General features: G+C 37.5%; 1 protein-coding gene and 1 long non-coding RNA gene across 4 annotated transcripts; one reads left to right on the top strand and one right to left on the bottom strand.

Moving 5' to 3' along the window:
- Positions 1 to 161: 161 nt before the first annotated feature.
- LOC137946353 (uncharacterized) lies at positions 162 to 4,220 on the top strand. Of its 3 annotated transcripts, none has more exons than XR_011111069.1 (4): positions 162 to 395; positions 2,251 to 2,294; positions 3,035 to 3,115; positions 3,722 to 4,220. It is a non-coding gene; the product is annotated as an uncharacterized lncRNA (long non-coding RNA). The 3 variants fall into 3 exon arrangements; XR_011111068.1 differs by having other exon boundaries at positions 162 to 378; XR_011111070.1 differs by having other exon boundaries at positions 162 to 355.
- A 1,110-nt stretch (positions 4,221 to 5,330) lies between these two features.
- Positions 5,331 to 12,684, bottom strand: LOC137946340 (probable chlorophyll(ide) b reductase NYC1, chloroplastic). Its single transcript, XM_068792600.1, has 10 exons — positions 12,289 to 12,684; positions 9,692 to 9,770; positions 9,459 to 9,594; positions 8,943 to 9,017; positions 8,644 to 8,839; positions 8,267 to 8,335; positions 6,907 to 7,046; positions 6,627 to 6,749; positions 5,975 to 6,167; positions 5,331 to 5,753 (listed from the first exon to the last, which is right to left on the bottom strand). The coding sequence occupies exons 1-10, from the start codon at positions 12,640 to 12,642 to the stop codon at positions 5,568 to 5,570; spliced, it is 1,551 nt and encodes a 516-aa protein (XP_068648701.1). The 5' UTR covers positions 12,643 to 12,684; the 3' UTR covers positions 5,331 to 5,567.
- Positions 12,685 to 16,082: the final 3,398 nt, after the last annotated feature.

Below are 16,082 nucleotides of genomic sequence, written 5' to 3' on the forward strand. Positions count from 1 at the left end.
AAAAGTACCTAATTTATATGTTGAAGCAACTCAAATTATCTCTAAATTTGGACGATTCAAGGCCCACGTCGGTGGCTGATAGTCCAATCTGTTATGATTTGACAAAAGAAAAAGAAAACAAAATAATTGAAAACAACATAAGGAGCATTTAGTGGCAGAAATCTGTGCGACTGAAGGGTTTTTTATCCGACGCTTTCAGCTTCGACCGCGATTGGTGGGTTTGGAGCCAGGTTTGAGGAACCGACCTTGGCCCACTTCCCTGATACTCAACCCTGCCATTGCTCCAGTTTCAGAACGAGATCTGTGGAAACGGAACGAGTATGCAACATTTCAGAGGCGGGTTCACGTTTCCTCGGTACGACTCCTTTGGATGATAAGGTTAACTTTATAGAGAGGCAAGATTATTTTTTATTCATTAATTTTCTCATTAAAAGTTTGTCTTTGACCATTTTCCCGTAACAAATAATATAAAAATTGTCATTGCCTTTGGACTGAGTTTGGGTTTAGTGTTATAGTCGAATTTAACAATTATGCAATTTATGCATCCAATTCTACTTTGGTCTTTTCAAAAAGAAGATGTCATTCTGATTCTTGAGCTCATTCGGAAGGAAAAAGCAAAAATCATTTTAGAGACAGAATAAGTTACTTTTCACTAGAAGCATTGACGTACCCGTTGGCAGGTCTTAGACTCTTATTGCCAGTTATTGACATTATAGATTATATAATCCATTAGATGTTCACTTGTTTTGTCATCTTTGTTGCCCAAACTATGTAAGAACGTGTGTGTCTAGTGACAAATTACTCAGAATCTGTTGAAGTAATTGTAGGCGGACAGATCATTGGGTAAGCAAGAAGCAACTTGGTCAACTGCGCATACTTGTTTGCCAGAGGAAAAGAAAACAAATGGCTCTGCCATTGAAGAGATAAGAACCTAAACATTGATAAGAAGCTAAACATAGACACGGGTTTCACTTTTCTCAGACAATTTCTAAAAGTCAAAAACATCCACATTCCTTTCCTAGGGTAAAGAATCCCCTCTCTTTTTGGAAGTACAACAAACTTGGAAGCCAGATTGCTGAAAATTACTCTTTGGTTAATGCTGAAAACAATTTGTCGTAGGGAAATACATGTTTTGCACTGATATGTTATGCAACAGACTACTTGAACCTATATGGCCATCTTTCCTGTATATTTTGAAAATGAGCAGTGCTATCTGTACATTTCCAGACCTGCCCAAAAGTTTTCCTGCTTCTAGGATGAGAGTAAAGATAGCAATGGATGGGAGAGAAACAAGGGAAGAAAGAGAGCAAAAGTTAGGAAAGATAAATCAATATATGATCGTGCCATGTGAGGGAGCAACCAGGAGTATGGTTTTTTAGTAGAGTTTTGAAAGTTATGCTGTTAAAGTCAGGAAAGGCAAAAGGAAAGGAAGAAGAACCAAAATCCAATGACATGCTACCATGATTGTGGGTAGCATTTGGTTACCAAGTGGAGCTTGAAAGTTATGCAGTTAAAATAAAAATCAATAATAATGAAAGCAAGCATGCTTTTAAAATCATGCATTAGAATGTTTGCTTTTGGAGTTCCTGGGTCTCATGTGCATGGACCTGAATTGAATAAAAGGACATGATTATCTTTTGGTAAATGGACAAATTGACCGCCTGGCATGTCAGACATGACCATTCAGTCTTTGGAGTACTCATGTGCTGCTACATCACTGCTCTCTAAATGGACACATTCCCTGCTGCATTTATGTGCATAACTTTTTTTTTTATTATTGAAATTATGTGCATAACTCTTACCACATGAAAGCAATAAAAAAGGAAATTAAACAAGTGCAATAGTAGTTAAGGTAAGTATTACACTTTCTTTGTTCTGCTTCAGGTGCTAGAAAGATAAAGCTTCAGAGTGACATCCCTCAGGCAATGACTTGGCTGACTCTCTCTGAAGAGGGTTCTCCCTTCAATTCCTCATTATTAGGGATTCCCATCCCTAGCTTGTTTGGTTTGTTGTCATCAGGCTTGAAATAAAAGTGCCCTTAATAAAAAAAAAAAAACAAAAAACAAAAAGAGCTGCTCCCCTCATCCTCATCCATGCACTCATTGCTTGATTGGATATCTTTGTTGCTTGATTAGTTAATCGGCCTCCTTCATGTCTAGTTAAGTTTGTCTTTTATCATCTTTCTGGTAAAAAAGTTTGCCTTTAGTCATTTCTGAGAGACGCAATTCTCCCATTTGGATTTGATTGCAGGTTATCTTGGTTGATGTCACTGTAGGACTACAACTTCTATAATGGTGATTCTTACCAATGTTGCAATTCCTTTTCAGTAAGAGCTTCTTTTTGGATGTCCCGAGCTTCAGGAATTAGAACTTCCTGTCCTGGACATAAGTTTTTCACTGTTGCAATTCTTATTACATAGGAGCTTATTTTTATCCTAAACGGCAGGGAGGGGATTTTCAATCCTGAACTTTTCTGCTTGTTGGCGTAGCATATTTTGACTGTTAGGAGTGTAGTAACTGTATCAAGAATTTTGCAAAATTCACTGTTATTACATTTGAGTTATTGAAATTTTTACTTGTAGAATGATATGGAGATGCTGTGCTTCTGATTGAACCTATAGACTGGGCATTGTTTTGGTTCATTCCCTTGCCTACCTCCACAGAGAGTTGTGAAATTCTTACTCATAGAATGATATGAAAATGCTCTGCTTCTGATTGAACCTGCGGACTGTACACTGTTTTGGTTCGTTCCCTCGCCTACCACCACAGAGTTCCTTACTATGAAAAAAAGAAGTTGGATGTCTCCTAAAATTTTATATATTATCGTCACTAAAAACTTGACCTTAATCAGAAACCAGTAGCATTTCTTCTTGTTTTAAGTTCTTATTTTTACTTATTTTTTTGTCTTATAAGTCATTGACTACCTATGCAATTCCCATATTCTAATTTGCCCTTCCAGTTATTGCCTGAAGCATGCTGTAATCAGCCTATTCCAGTATTGTCTTTTTCAATTTTTAATCTTTCTGTGTCTTCAGTCAGGTCGTAAGGAAACTGTTCTTGATTTGGCAAAATTTGTTGACAAGGGTGTTCAAGTTAAACTTACTGGTGGACGTCAAGTTCAGTAATCTATTTCTCATTACTCTAAATCTATTTAAACAGTTTTGATAAGCTGCTGTTTGTGCATTTGACATCCATCCGCTCTCCTATATCTGTTTCATTAAATAAGAGTTGCTTCTGCTATTGTTGTTTTACTTTTATGGAACTCAAAATGAAATATCCAAATTATTATATCCAGGTTAATTTCGCTTTTTGGGGATTAGTTCATGTCTTATTCTGATATCCAACTATTCATAATTTTTAATGTATTTTGTGGATCTCTCATCCTCATCAGCTAAAAAAATGTTGTGGTCCTATCTTTTGAGGGGAATGCCAACTCTTTTACTTATTGAGTTACAATGCTTCCTTTTCAATTCAAGTGACATTAGTAAGTTCTAAAGTCTACTGAGGCATCAGAACATATCTTGAGTGGTATAATGTGACAATAGAGACCAAGTTGTCCTCAAGATAAAATTTCATGTATTTCACCACCGGGGATGTCTTCTTTTCTATAATTAGTACTTTACAATTCTTCAAATTAAACTGCATCTTGGCAGTCACAGAGCATGCTCTTCATTTATTTTATTGTGGAGCTGTTCTTTATGTTTGCCTTCCTTTTTCTGCAGACCCAGATGATCCACTGAAGACTACTGACCAGACTAGGCGTCTTGGCCTCATAGTAAGTTACTCTTTCATGATACGGATTCTTAGTGCATTTCTGTTGTTGACAGCTAATTATGTTACAAAAAAAGTTAATGTTCTGTAATGAAAAGCGCCTCTATAGACAACACATCAAGTGGCACTTCAAAATTATCAAAATCTTTTTACATCAGGCAAGTGGAAGTTCACTGGCATCAGACCCCCCTTCTCCACCAGTGTGGAGTTGTACTTCAGATCTTTCTGGTTTACCAATTCTGATTTATACTTCAAATCTACAAGCAACTTGATGATCTACTTATTATTAACTTGTGGAGAAGAGCGTATCTTAATTCCAGTTCTTACTTGTTTTGAATGCATGTCATAATTCCAATGATTAAATTTTGCACTCTGAAACTCACTCGAGGTTTTAGAGTGCATATGTATTTACTATATACATTATTTTTATTTGAATATGCTTCAGGTTGAGATAGTTGAAATTTGGATACACTTGATTAGGCTCGGAACCGTTGCTTTTTTTTTAAAAAATTTAATAGATCTTTCAAGTTTCAAATATTAAGTCGTTAAAATCAAGTTGTTCAGCTTTGTAGCATTGTAGCATTTATTAACTTGTTGTTTTGTGACTGATAAACCAACCATCCAAATGCTATCCATGGATTTGATTTAGTCAATGTTATGCACCAGACCCAGTTGCAACATTCATATCATTCAAAGAATGCAGCATTTCTGATACTTGTATCCCCATCTGATGGGACTGATGAGATTGCCAACCCATTTGTCCAGCCTGAGGGCGCATAGCCTTGGTAACATCAACCCTTAGCTCCATTAATGGCTGCAATCATCAACTTTGACTGTTCCAGGATATCATAATGATCTGCCTTTCTAAGTGAGAAGCAATTCCACTGGGTGGGCTTAAGAACTTTCAGACAGGTACTACAATCTCTGTAACATTGTCAGGCAGGTGAGAACCAGAATGAGTTTTGGTGTAGCATAACTCCACCGTTGAAACATGTTACCAATTGGAATCATTGTTGTTATCAGAGAAACCGTCCAGAGAGGGGAGGGGGTGTCTGGGTGTGTATATGTGTGTGGTCCTCCCTCCGCCAAACTCCTTGTGGGGAAGGGTCCGGGCATTGCTTTCCTTCCTCTCCCATTGCCAGGAGAGGAGGCAAGAGACGTGCGCCCTTTTGTTCCGTAGGAGTGCTCCACTGTTTTATGCTAAAGGTCATTTTTTTATTTACTTCAATACTAAAAATAGGAAAAAAGTGGTGAGAAACTAAAAAAAATCTTAAGTTAGGGACAAAGATCTATTTGTGGATTTTTATGGTGACTAGAGCTATATCTGTATTTATAAAGAATTAGTGTTTAACATTTTAATCCTAAGCCATGCTTTTAACGGCCGATTGCGTTAGCTTTCCATTTGTAGGGGTTGATTGGTGAATTCCATTGGGTCCATTATAAATATAATTTTCTGGAAGCAGAAAATAAATGCTTTAGTTCTTGGGGTGTCAACTGATGTTAGGTTGTCGATTTTGGGAAGTGCGTTAGCTATATTAAATTCCAACTTCATTTCTCAAGTTAGAATAATCAATTATACTTCTGGACGAATCGTATACAAAAGTTATCGGCGCAATTTTTTTTGCATGGAGCAGAATACATGAAAGATTATGAGAATTGATGATGCCCAATTCGACACATTATGAGAACTGAACGAAGTGCAACAGACGACTTTGCAGTTCTGTGCTGGATGGTCTCCTAAGGTATTTGCTGGATTTTCATTGACGGTGCATAGAGCCCGACAGGCTAGGTCTGAGATCAGGTGCCTGATAGTGGACCAGACGAGCTTGAGAGGATTATGAAGGCGCAAACAACAGAGAGAGAGAAAACAGACACCCAAGTGTTCTCCGTATACATTTCTATGGCATCAGTGAAAGAGAATCTTGCTCGGCTCTCTGCCCAGTTACGGATGCGATCTGCTTCAGCAGCATACAAAGCTCTTCCCTGGTCAAACACAGATGTCAGTACATTATCGGTATCACAAAAAACGTACCATATATGAGTCAAGCCAGGATTATCATTTTCACGCGGCTAGTAGGCCAATCAAGAAAGTGGGCACCTAAAGTCCTAAAGCAACTTTCAGAATTAGGGAAAGTAGCTTTTGGTTCATTGATGAAGGAGAATGACTATTGATACAAAAACTTGCGAAAAAGAGGAATCTTTACCTGTTCATCAAACCAACGATCACGGCGCACCCATGCAGTGACCAAGGCCAGCAAAATACGGGGCGGAGTCAAGTAGTTAACGGCCCTTCCAGATCCTTTGACTACTCGCATCCGTGGAACCAATGTTCTAGCAACAGTCTCTGGCAGCTCACAGATGATGTTAAACATTTGCTTATTTTTAAGTGTTGAACCACTGCAAACAAAATGCACATAGCCAATGACACTATTAGCATCTATTTTTAGTGTTGATTACATAAAACACACAACACTGTACCCATTATCCTAGTGAAACTCAAAACCGAAGACCCCAAAGTAAAAAAACCCTTATGTTACTGTTGCTAGCGTGCATTGAGCAAAATCTTTGTGGACAATATAGAGGCATCTGAAATGAGAAAAGACACAGAGAGATAAAAATAACATCCAATCCAGGTTGACACATTATATAAGAAACAAAAGTTACTGGTTGAATGCAGAAGTGGAGCTGGTATTTTATACATAAAAATAGCAGCAGTCATTGACTGTTATGACATCTATAAAATATCAAAACCCCTCATGCCCCAAAATACCTTTAGTTTCTAATTTTCCAATCCTTGAGCAAATTGCAGTATAATCCGCTTCTCATAACATTCAAAATTGATACATCAGAAGTTACCTTAACAGCAAGTCAGTGAGAACCATTCCTGGCGACGCTGTATGTACACCAACCTTCGATCGCTTGCATTCCTTCATAAGGGATGCTTGAAGTTGCCTCAAACCACATTTGGTCGAACCATAACTACATAGTGAAATTGGTAGCACATCTTAACATACCAGCAATTTGCATAAATTCTTAATAAAATAACACAGGGGACTCACTTGAGTTATGAGAAGAAACATCACAAATGTATTCACTAATCAAGGTAGCATCCAGGTAAAACCAAAATGAAACTTACACAGCTGTCAGAGGTGTGCTGGATCCCCCAGAACCTGCACCATCCATGTTAAATATATGGCCTCCTTTCTCTTGGGATCCCATAACACGCATGGCTTCACGTGTGCAGATTATAGAACCAACCAAATTAGTTGAGACTATCTGTACAATGAACAAATCAAGTTTTAGTGTGTCATTCATATAAATAAGGTGGACCGTTATTATCACATAAGCCTCATGATATGCTCAGTGATAATCAGTATGAAGAACATTAGATGCACCTAGAGAAATAAAATCCACTGGTTCAATAAGCAGAAATATGCATATGACTGGATTCTTGCCCTTTTCATGCTGTAAATACAAAAGGGGATTAAGCTGGCATAGTGGAAACAAATGATTTTGAGGTACCTCCAATCAGTGTTTCCCGAACAAGTTTATTCGCATGTTAAAAAGGGTTCTCCCTCTGTATCTAACTCAACATGGATGTGCAGATTCATAGATGAAGACCAATCCCGAGGTATGAGATTGAGTGCATTTGGACTTTGCACCTCCTCACCAAAATTAGGCCATCATGATAGGAAAAGCACCCATCTAACCCATATCAAGTTGGTCTGCTATTGATATAATCAAATTTCTGGCTTATTGGTTACATATTTGTCTGACCACTGTTGCTTTGGATGATGGCACCTTTTGTTGGCCAGTTGTGAAAAAAGATGCAAAATTTAAGTCAATGTAGGACAGCTGCACATCAGTTTGCAAACTAATTGGCATCCAAAACTATTAGGCCCAGAATTTTACTCAACATCACTTCCTAGAGTCTCCTTTTATTTATCAGTGGTCGCACCAGCTTGGTGTGACTTCGGCTTAATATGCACCATCCATAAACAAGTAGTTTGTTGGCTAGCCATAGTATATGCCATGTTCATTCAAAATAAAAATAGTATAGGGCATGTTTATCTTACGCACTTCCCAAAAACAGTCCTTAACGTTCAGGATTAACATTAAAACTGATGCAAATTTCCTCTACTAGTTTTCAATTCACATGATTGATACCAAGACAAATGCACCACATGGGTGAGACCAGAGTTTAGTAGGTTCTTCAGCAAATAAGTTCAAAATCACAAAACACAGATCCAAGAATTCTATTCTTTCATTTTGGTAGGTTACTTTTTCTTTAACTTTTTGGAAAGAGAAATGACCTTCGGAGGAAACGATATCAGATGTTTAAGGTTTAGGAAGAAAATTCCAGATACCTCCTTCTGATTAAAGATATACACAGCGCTTCATGTCCTTAACAGGATAACTTTTACATCAAAGTTATTATTTTTTCTTACTCAGATGATGCTTTCCCAAGATGCATGACAAAAAAGAAGAAAGCGTACCTGTTCAATATCTTCATCTGTAAATTGCAATAATGGTCTGAAACCTTTGTTTGAGCCAGCATTATTAATCTGTCCCAGAAACAAATAAATGCACAACATCATACCTGATCAAGAAAAAAAGATTTAAAGAATCATTATTTCTTGAGCTTATCCCAGGGTTTTCTCCTAGAACCCTGGATTTGAGCTCTGTCATACACGCAATGCTGATCAAGCAACAATAAGACCCAGTTTGAGTTAAACTAATTCCAAGCTTCCATAAAATGAACAGGCCCTGTTTCTGACAGGCCCTGGTTCTTGTCATCAGGTCAGTTGTCCAGACATCAATCTTCCTAAAATGGAATACTTCAAGTAAAAACTAACATGGGGATTAAACTCACCCAAATATCTACGAGCCCAAGTTGAGAAGATGCAAAGTTAGCCAGTTTTTTTACGTCATCAGCTTTGCAGACATCACATGCAAGGCCAACCACTTTGGCATGTCTCATATTTGTTTTAGCCTTGGTGCTTGCTGTCAGCATACTTTCTTGCAGATGCTCCTGGAGCTCTTCGACGGTTTTTTCAACAGATTCATGACTGCCTTGAGAAAAAAGTCCAAGGTGGGATGTGGAAGGATGAGTTTACTTGAGATGGATAAAATAGAGTAACAGAGAGGTAATATCAGAGATCTGAACAATACCTCCGTGAAGTAACAACAACACGGTCTCCAGAGAGGAGAAACTCTCTTGCAAGCGCTTTCCCCAGTCCCCTTGTGCTGCATAAAATGTGGATACACACCAATAACTTCAATGAATTTTTATAGGTTATTTGTACAGGCGTCCTATATATATATATATATATATTCCTGGTATGTTCTTTGTTTGTAGCACCAGAAGACTTTACACCAGCTTTTCATAATCAGATGAATTACAAACTGTAGTTATTGTGTACTAAAGTAAAGTTTCTCTCATTTCAAATTACACTAGGAAACAACCAGATTACATGGTAGTTTGACAACAAGAAATCACTTCATTCATAAATATTATAATTTTTCTTCACATATATGCAATTTTTCCATAAAATGTTCAAGAAACTCCATAAATGAAGATAACATATATGCAGAACAGTTGTTACTTTTTTAGTTTTTGTAAATGGAAGTTGCAGAGAGGACCTCTGTAATGATAATACTCTGCAATGAAGAGAATAAACATAATACCTTCCTGTTATGACGACATTTCGAGGACCGGCTCTACAGTGTTCCTCTAAAACAATGTTTGCCCCTATCATCGTTCCAATGATAATCCCACCAAGCCAACTATACCAAATCAAATTGTTCAGCTGACTGTCCCCACCTAGAAAATTAGCAGTGAACATCTAGAAGTTTAGATTCCAATTTAGCATAAGCATGTTCAGATACAAAGGATTTTGTATAAGGACAAGAAAGCAAACCTGACAACTGGAAACCTATTGCAAGTATTACTCCGGTGCTCATCATGGTGAAGAAATACCTTCCAAATTGGGTGGCCAACTGGATTGAAAGGGGAAAAAATAATTTCAAGATTTTGTTTACAAATTGCAAGCTTTGTCAATACAACAACACCTTGGCAGACAAGTTAATTAACATATATTGATTGAGACAAACATGAAATATATGAAAAAGGAAGACACTCATAAAGATGTCACGGCAACAAAATAATATGAAATTTGAAAGTGATTTACCAATTATAAAGCTACACAACTATAAAAGGTACAAGTGTTGAGTGGGAAAAAGTCCCACATTGAGAAATAAGAAGAGCTAATGAATTATAAGATTGAGTAATAGGTTAGTCATTTTGGAAGGTATCAGAGCAGAATGTGTTGGTGGGCTGAGACCAGTTTATGTTCCCTATGTTGTGAGCTCCATCAAGTGGGAGTCTGTGCCCACATCTTAGGCCTCATATGTGTAAGACTGGATGTAAGGGGGAGTGTTGAGTGGGAAAAATTCTCACATTGAGAAAAAATAAGAAAATTTAATGAGTCATAATATTGAGTAATAAGCCTCCTAAGTGACTAGTTATTTTGGGCTAAAACCAGGCTCAATCCAACAATGTGCATTTTGAAAGGTAATGGAGATGGGTATGAAGAAAAGTGACAAATAAGTAACATATGAATTACACTCAGTAAAAAGAATAGACAGGCATGGATATCCTAAGAGGTGCCCACAGGGGCAAAGAATTTCTAGTCTGCCCAGCTGCTAACCAGACTGGAAGCTTGCCGAGTATTGGTTGATTAACTGTTGGACTCCAGATTCGTATTAATAAATCATAGCCATAGAGAATCCCTCGCGTATAAGCAACTGAGAAGAATTGACTTGAATGTAGCATAACAAAAGTCAAGAACAGGAGTCATAGACGTGACATGGATGTTGAATGCTGGAGGTTTGAAAGTCAGAAAGTACATGAATTCTAGAATAATTATCCTAGCCCAACACCACGAGCCAAGATCCTCAGTTTTAACATCTATACTGGTCTCAAGAAGATAACAATCACATATCAAATACATTAGCTAACTGCTTCCCAGACACAAAGAAATCTAAAAGAGGCAGCGTGCAAGCAACTGTAATTTTCAACTCAGAAAGCTTACTAATAACTATAGGAACTTCAATTAATAAATTATACAGTGAATGAGAAGCAAAAACAAATTTTGGTCAAAAAGATAAAAAATCTAGATCCATATGTAACAAAACCAGAATACTATTGAAGGATGTCGAGGAACTTCTTTACATACTCGGTAGCCACCTAAAGGTAACACTAGGTCAGATTTCTAATATCAGGACTAGATCAGAATGAACTGAGTGGAATAGGAAGATGAACCATGTCTAGTTCTTATAAAGATAACATCCTTTTCCTTTTATAAACTGACCAACCCAGCAGGCTGAACTGGTTTTCACGGGCAGTTACCTTCTGCCTTAACACATTCGCCTTGTTTAATTTTAAAATTCAAACTTTGAAAAGTGACATATCATTGAAGAGAAACAATACATGGATTAACTTTTTTTCATCTTTTTAAGTTACATTTTTTGAATAATGAAGAAATACAACCCTACATGGGCTCCTTACCTTTGGTAAATTCTAATAACAACGATCTAGTATGAATTTATTTAATTTCATAATAGCAGGCCTGTGATGAATGCTGCAGCGTAGGGACTAGTTGTTATTATGACATTTGTTGTTTGTCAAATTGAATTCAGCCAGAACAGACTAGGCCATTCACTAGATAGGTCGTAAGGTTTTTATAACAGTTCTTCACCTAGTTCCCATGTTAACTACGTCAGACTCTTTATGTGCAATGTCAAAGATGCAAGACCCTGCATGAAGGCTTTCCAGAAGTCACAGTTCGTTGTCAAAAAAATGAGACTCAAAAAGAAGAATACCAAAACAATTAATCCTTGGTTATTCAATTTTTTTACCAACGCAGATGTGAGCACAATGCAACAGCAAGATACTGTTGACACACTTATCGATAAAACTATATTCTTCATTCAAAGACACTAGTGTTCATAATACGCAAGCACGCAATTTTGAGTATTCGATTTTTATCAACAGGAAACAAGTTCTTGAATGTGTCCCAGAGTTCAGAATACAAAAATTCAATGACACGTCACTCAGAAGTAAGAATTCTAGTTAAACCCAAGATCACAAATATTTTCTGAGAAGTAGCAGAAGGAACTTTCTAAAACTGACATTTTGTTATCCTGAAAAAGATTTGTATCGTAATGAATTCCGATAAATAAGAAATAAGAGAGAAAAAATATATGTTTATACTTTATCCAACAGAAGAGAAAGAAAGTTGCGGGCCTTATGGCTGACCCCAAAGTGATAGACAAAATAAAAAATGAATTTCTATACGTGGAGACAAACATATACAGAGCGCAGACCTGGAACTACTGATCAGTAAATCTTCACGTAATTGACTCACTCAGTGAGTTTTAAGTGACATGGTCGGAAACATACTGAACCGAATGAGTCTAAGCAAATTTTACTGAAAAGCATCGATGTATTACTCACCGAGAAAAAAATCTCTTCTACTTTCGCCATTACGTTTCCATACTCGCCTCTCAACTTCGATTCTCCTCCCGAAACCCTCAGAATCAACGATTTCAGCGAGTAAAGCGCTCCTTTCCTTTTCTTCGACCGCAAACTTTGCTCCTCCACAGCTCCATCGCGCTTCTTCTCTGAATCCGTTCCATCATCCGATCTGGAAGACCGACACAGCTGCAACGGTGATCTACGATCGGCAATCTGTCGACGGAGAAACAAAGTTCCGTCAAGTTTCACCGCATTCCGGCGGAAACTTCGCCTAATGATTGGATTCGGCTCGAAAGTGTGCGAAGAGAGTTGGAGCTTAGAGACGGCAGTCATGGCTCCCCCGTCGAACACTGGCTCCTTTTTCCCCGGAGACTGTCGATAAGTCTGTGTCCGTTTACGTGTTAGTTAAAAGAGCTAGCAAAATATCAAATAACTACTGTCAACCGTGACCGCCACACGATCAGGGAACCCCATATATCCGATACTTATTACCACGTGGATAGATTTGCCACGTCAGGGGTCGCTTTGCCGTGGAGCTTACGAAACTGCCCGAACCGTTTTGTGAAAATACTGCCAAATCTAGTCCATTTTGGGTACCGTTGCCAATAGCCTCACGTTACGCAAAATGAGTTTCTTAAGGAACAAATAACGTAACAATGTTGTCCTCCGTTACACGGACGTAATTTCCCACATGCGAATCAAACGCTGCTCCCCTTCGGATCGTCTCATTTTTGATCTTTCAAATTTCGGTAGTATCACTTAACACGTATCGTGTCGGTATGTATTGATCTGGATCTCTCGATTCCATAACTAATCTCAGTCTCAGCCTGCTAACCTTCCAGTGGTATCTATAACGCTATAGAAGAATTAGCTCATCTTCGTGAACAATTCACTTTTTGGTTGGGTAAATACAAAAGATGTGGGTCATCTTCAATGATTTGTTTCTTTCAGTTTCGGTCATCGATCGAAGTTCATCTGCCATTAACAAAAGCTGATTAGTAAACATAAAGGCAGAGCACGAAAATCAGAAAACACTATGAAGGCAACCTACGTCATGGAAGCCGCAGGAATCCATAGAATGAAATTTTAAAGAAAGAAAAAGTACAAGCACAAGTAACGTAAATCATGTTATCTTTCCAGCTTAAACAGAACAGATCCCTTGGCTGGACCAGCATATTTTCAGTCAACTGTCCTTCATATCAAACTTGTCTGTTCAACTAACGTAAAGAACAGAAAAAGTAGAAGCACAACTAACCTGGTTTTCATGGCATACAACACTAATAAAACAAGACGGAAGCATACCCAGATTTTGTCATCTTCTCATGACTTCATCAATTTCAACTTCCTTTCCCAGAATCCCAAACTCCTGTGCCTTGCAGGGGCCATATGCCCCAGCTACAGACAGAAGTACACGAGATTAACACCTCTTAACGCAGTCAGAACCCAGTCGTAGTTGTTGTAGTGCCTCGACCTGCTATCCTTTCCTCCTATCTTGCTCATGTCATCTACAACTCCCATGCCCAGCGCAAACAGAGCCACTCCTAAGCTGGTCATTCTCTTGGGAAATCAACTAATATTAAAATAAATAACTATATGTATAAAGGTTTAGGTTCCACACCATGGTTAATAATATTAATTTATTTTTAAGATACTAAGTAATGATAGACTCAAATAAACACCAAGTTTGATGACTATCATCTATGACACACTTAGGGCCTGTCCGGAACCCACATAAAAGAAAATAAAAGAAAGAGAAAATAAAAAAAAAGAAAATAGGTTTTTTTTTTTTTCTTGTTTGGATGCCCATAGAAAATAAGAGAGAAAACAAAAAAGAAACTTGGTTTCTCTTGTTTGAATGCACAAAGAAAATAAAATTGAATTTTTATTCAATTCAACCAAGTTGGAAAACATTTGGTTAAACTCATGAAAGATAATTGTTTGATCTTATGTAACTTATTTCTTGTCACCCAAAGGGATCGCCAGTTTGTCTAGGGATCAATTGTTACTTGAATTTTAATCATTTTTTTATTTTTTGATCCATCTTGGTTATGGATAATGTGTATCCTAAAATTAACATTTATCTATTGTTGTTTCCTCGTAATGCACCTTTGAGGAAGAAGCATGCACCTCTCCCCATCGATATGTGCACCCACTTATAGCACTATTGCCACTAGCTCCATTTTGATCCTGTAGAATTTAGGATCCCATGTGGAAGAAGAAGAAGATGATGATGATGAAGAGATGGAGAAGAGATGAACCAACAAAGGAGAAAGTTTGGATTAAGGGGAAAGAGAGGTGCACCGACCAAGTGAAGGAGGGAGGCTGGACGAACTTTGGATAAAGGAGGAGAGAGCTTCAATGCTCTACCTCTTAACCATTGCCATTATTTATAGTTTTTACAATACCCTTAGGGCTACAACTTTATAAAAGAAGAGGCATAAAAGGAACAAGTATTTACACCTTCATGTCATCTTTATGAAAAACAACCTATTTTACCCATATGCCACCACTTAGACGTGTGGGTTTACTAGACTTGAACTTGTGGGTTTTAGCCCATCTTTCAATACTCCCCCTCAAACTAGTGGAGAAAAACCATCATAGATACCCAGTTTGCCACATATAAAGGATACGATTTTAGATGTAACTGGTTTAGTGAAGATATATGCTACTTGCTCTTGTGATGAAACATGTTTGAGGAAGATTATACTTGCTTGAAATTTTTCCCGTATAAAGTGGCAATCCACCTCAATGGATTTGAAGTAATATGAATGTTTGTTTGGTCATCACAATGTAGAACCATGGGACCTCCTTTATAAAATCCTAATTTGGTAAGAAGTGTCCTGATCCATAAGAGTTCAATAACTGTGTGGGCCATAACTTTGTATTCTGCTTGGACGCTAGATCTTGCAACCACATTTTGCTTTTTACTTTTTCACGTAACCAAGTTCCCTCCAACACGAGTGCAATATCTAGACGTAGACTTCCTAACATCAGGCGATCCAGCCCAATCTACATATGAGAAACCTTTCATGTTGAAGTGCCCATGTATTTTTATAAAGTAATCCTCTTCCCGGAGCTCCTTTTAGGTATCGTAATATTCTCTCTAAGGCCTACCAGTGGGTATGTTGTGGTTTATATATGAATTAACTCACCACGCTTACATCATATGATATGTCTGGTCTAGTTACTGTGAGATATATCAGTTTGCCTACAAGATATTGATATTTGCCAATATCAATATCTTCTCCAGTCATTGCACATAATTTTACATTTATATCCATAGGTGTGTCAACTGGTTGACACCTCTTCATTCTTGTTTCTTTGAGGAGATCCAAGACATATTTTCATTGAGACAATATTATCCCATGTTTGGATAGAAGAACTTATATGCCCAAAAAAATAATTAAACAATCCCTAATCTTTAGTTTTTTTTAATTCCTAACATATCATGTTTTTCACTTTTTTAATGTTATGTGCATCATCGTCGGTTTAGATAATGTCATCAACATATACAACTAATAATAGTTTTCTTTTGACGATATCTTTAAAATATACCGAATGATCTGTTGAGCATCGATGAAAACCAAACCGTAGTAGTGCTTGGTTAAATTTATCAAACCAAACCCGAGGGGACTATTTAAGCCCATATAAGGATTGTTGTAACTGGTATACCGACTCCCCCTCAACCACATAATGAGCCATATAAATTTTCTCACGTATATCACCATTTAAGAAGGCACTCTTTACATCAAGTCGATATACGGGTAATGATG

The sequence above is a fragment of the Aristolochia californica genome, unplaced genomic scaffold (assembly GCF_029961685.1).
Source record: "Aristolochia californica isolate CCGP_79_NKW_82.1479 unplaced genomic scaffold, dmAriCali1.0.hap1 SCAF_12, whole genome shotgun sequence".
In the NCBI taxonomy this organism is placed as follows: Eukaryota; Viridiplantae; Streptophyta; class Magnoliopsida; order Piperales; family Aristolochiaceae; genus Aristolochia; species Aristolochia californica.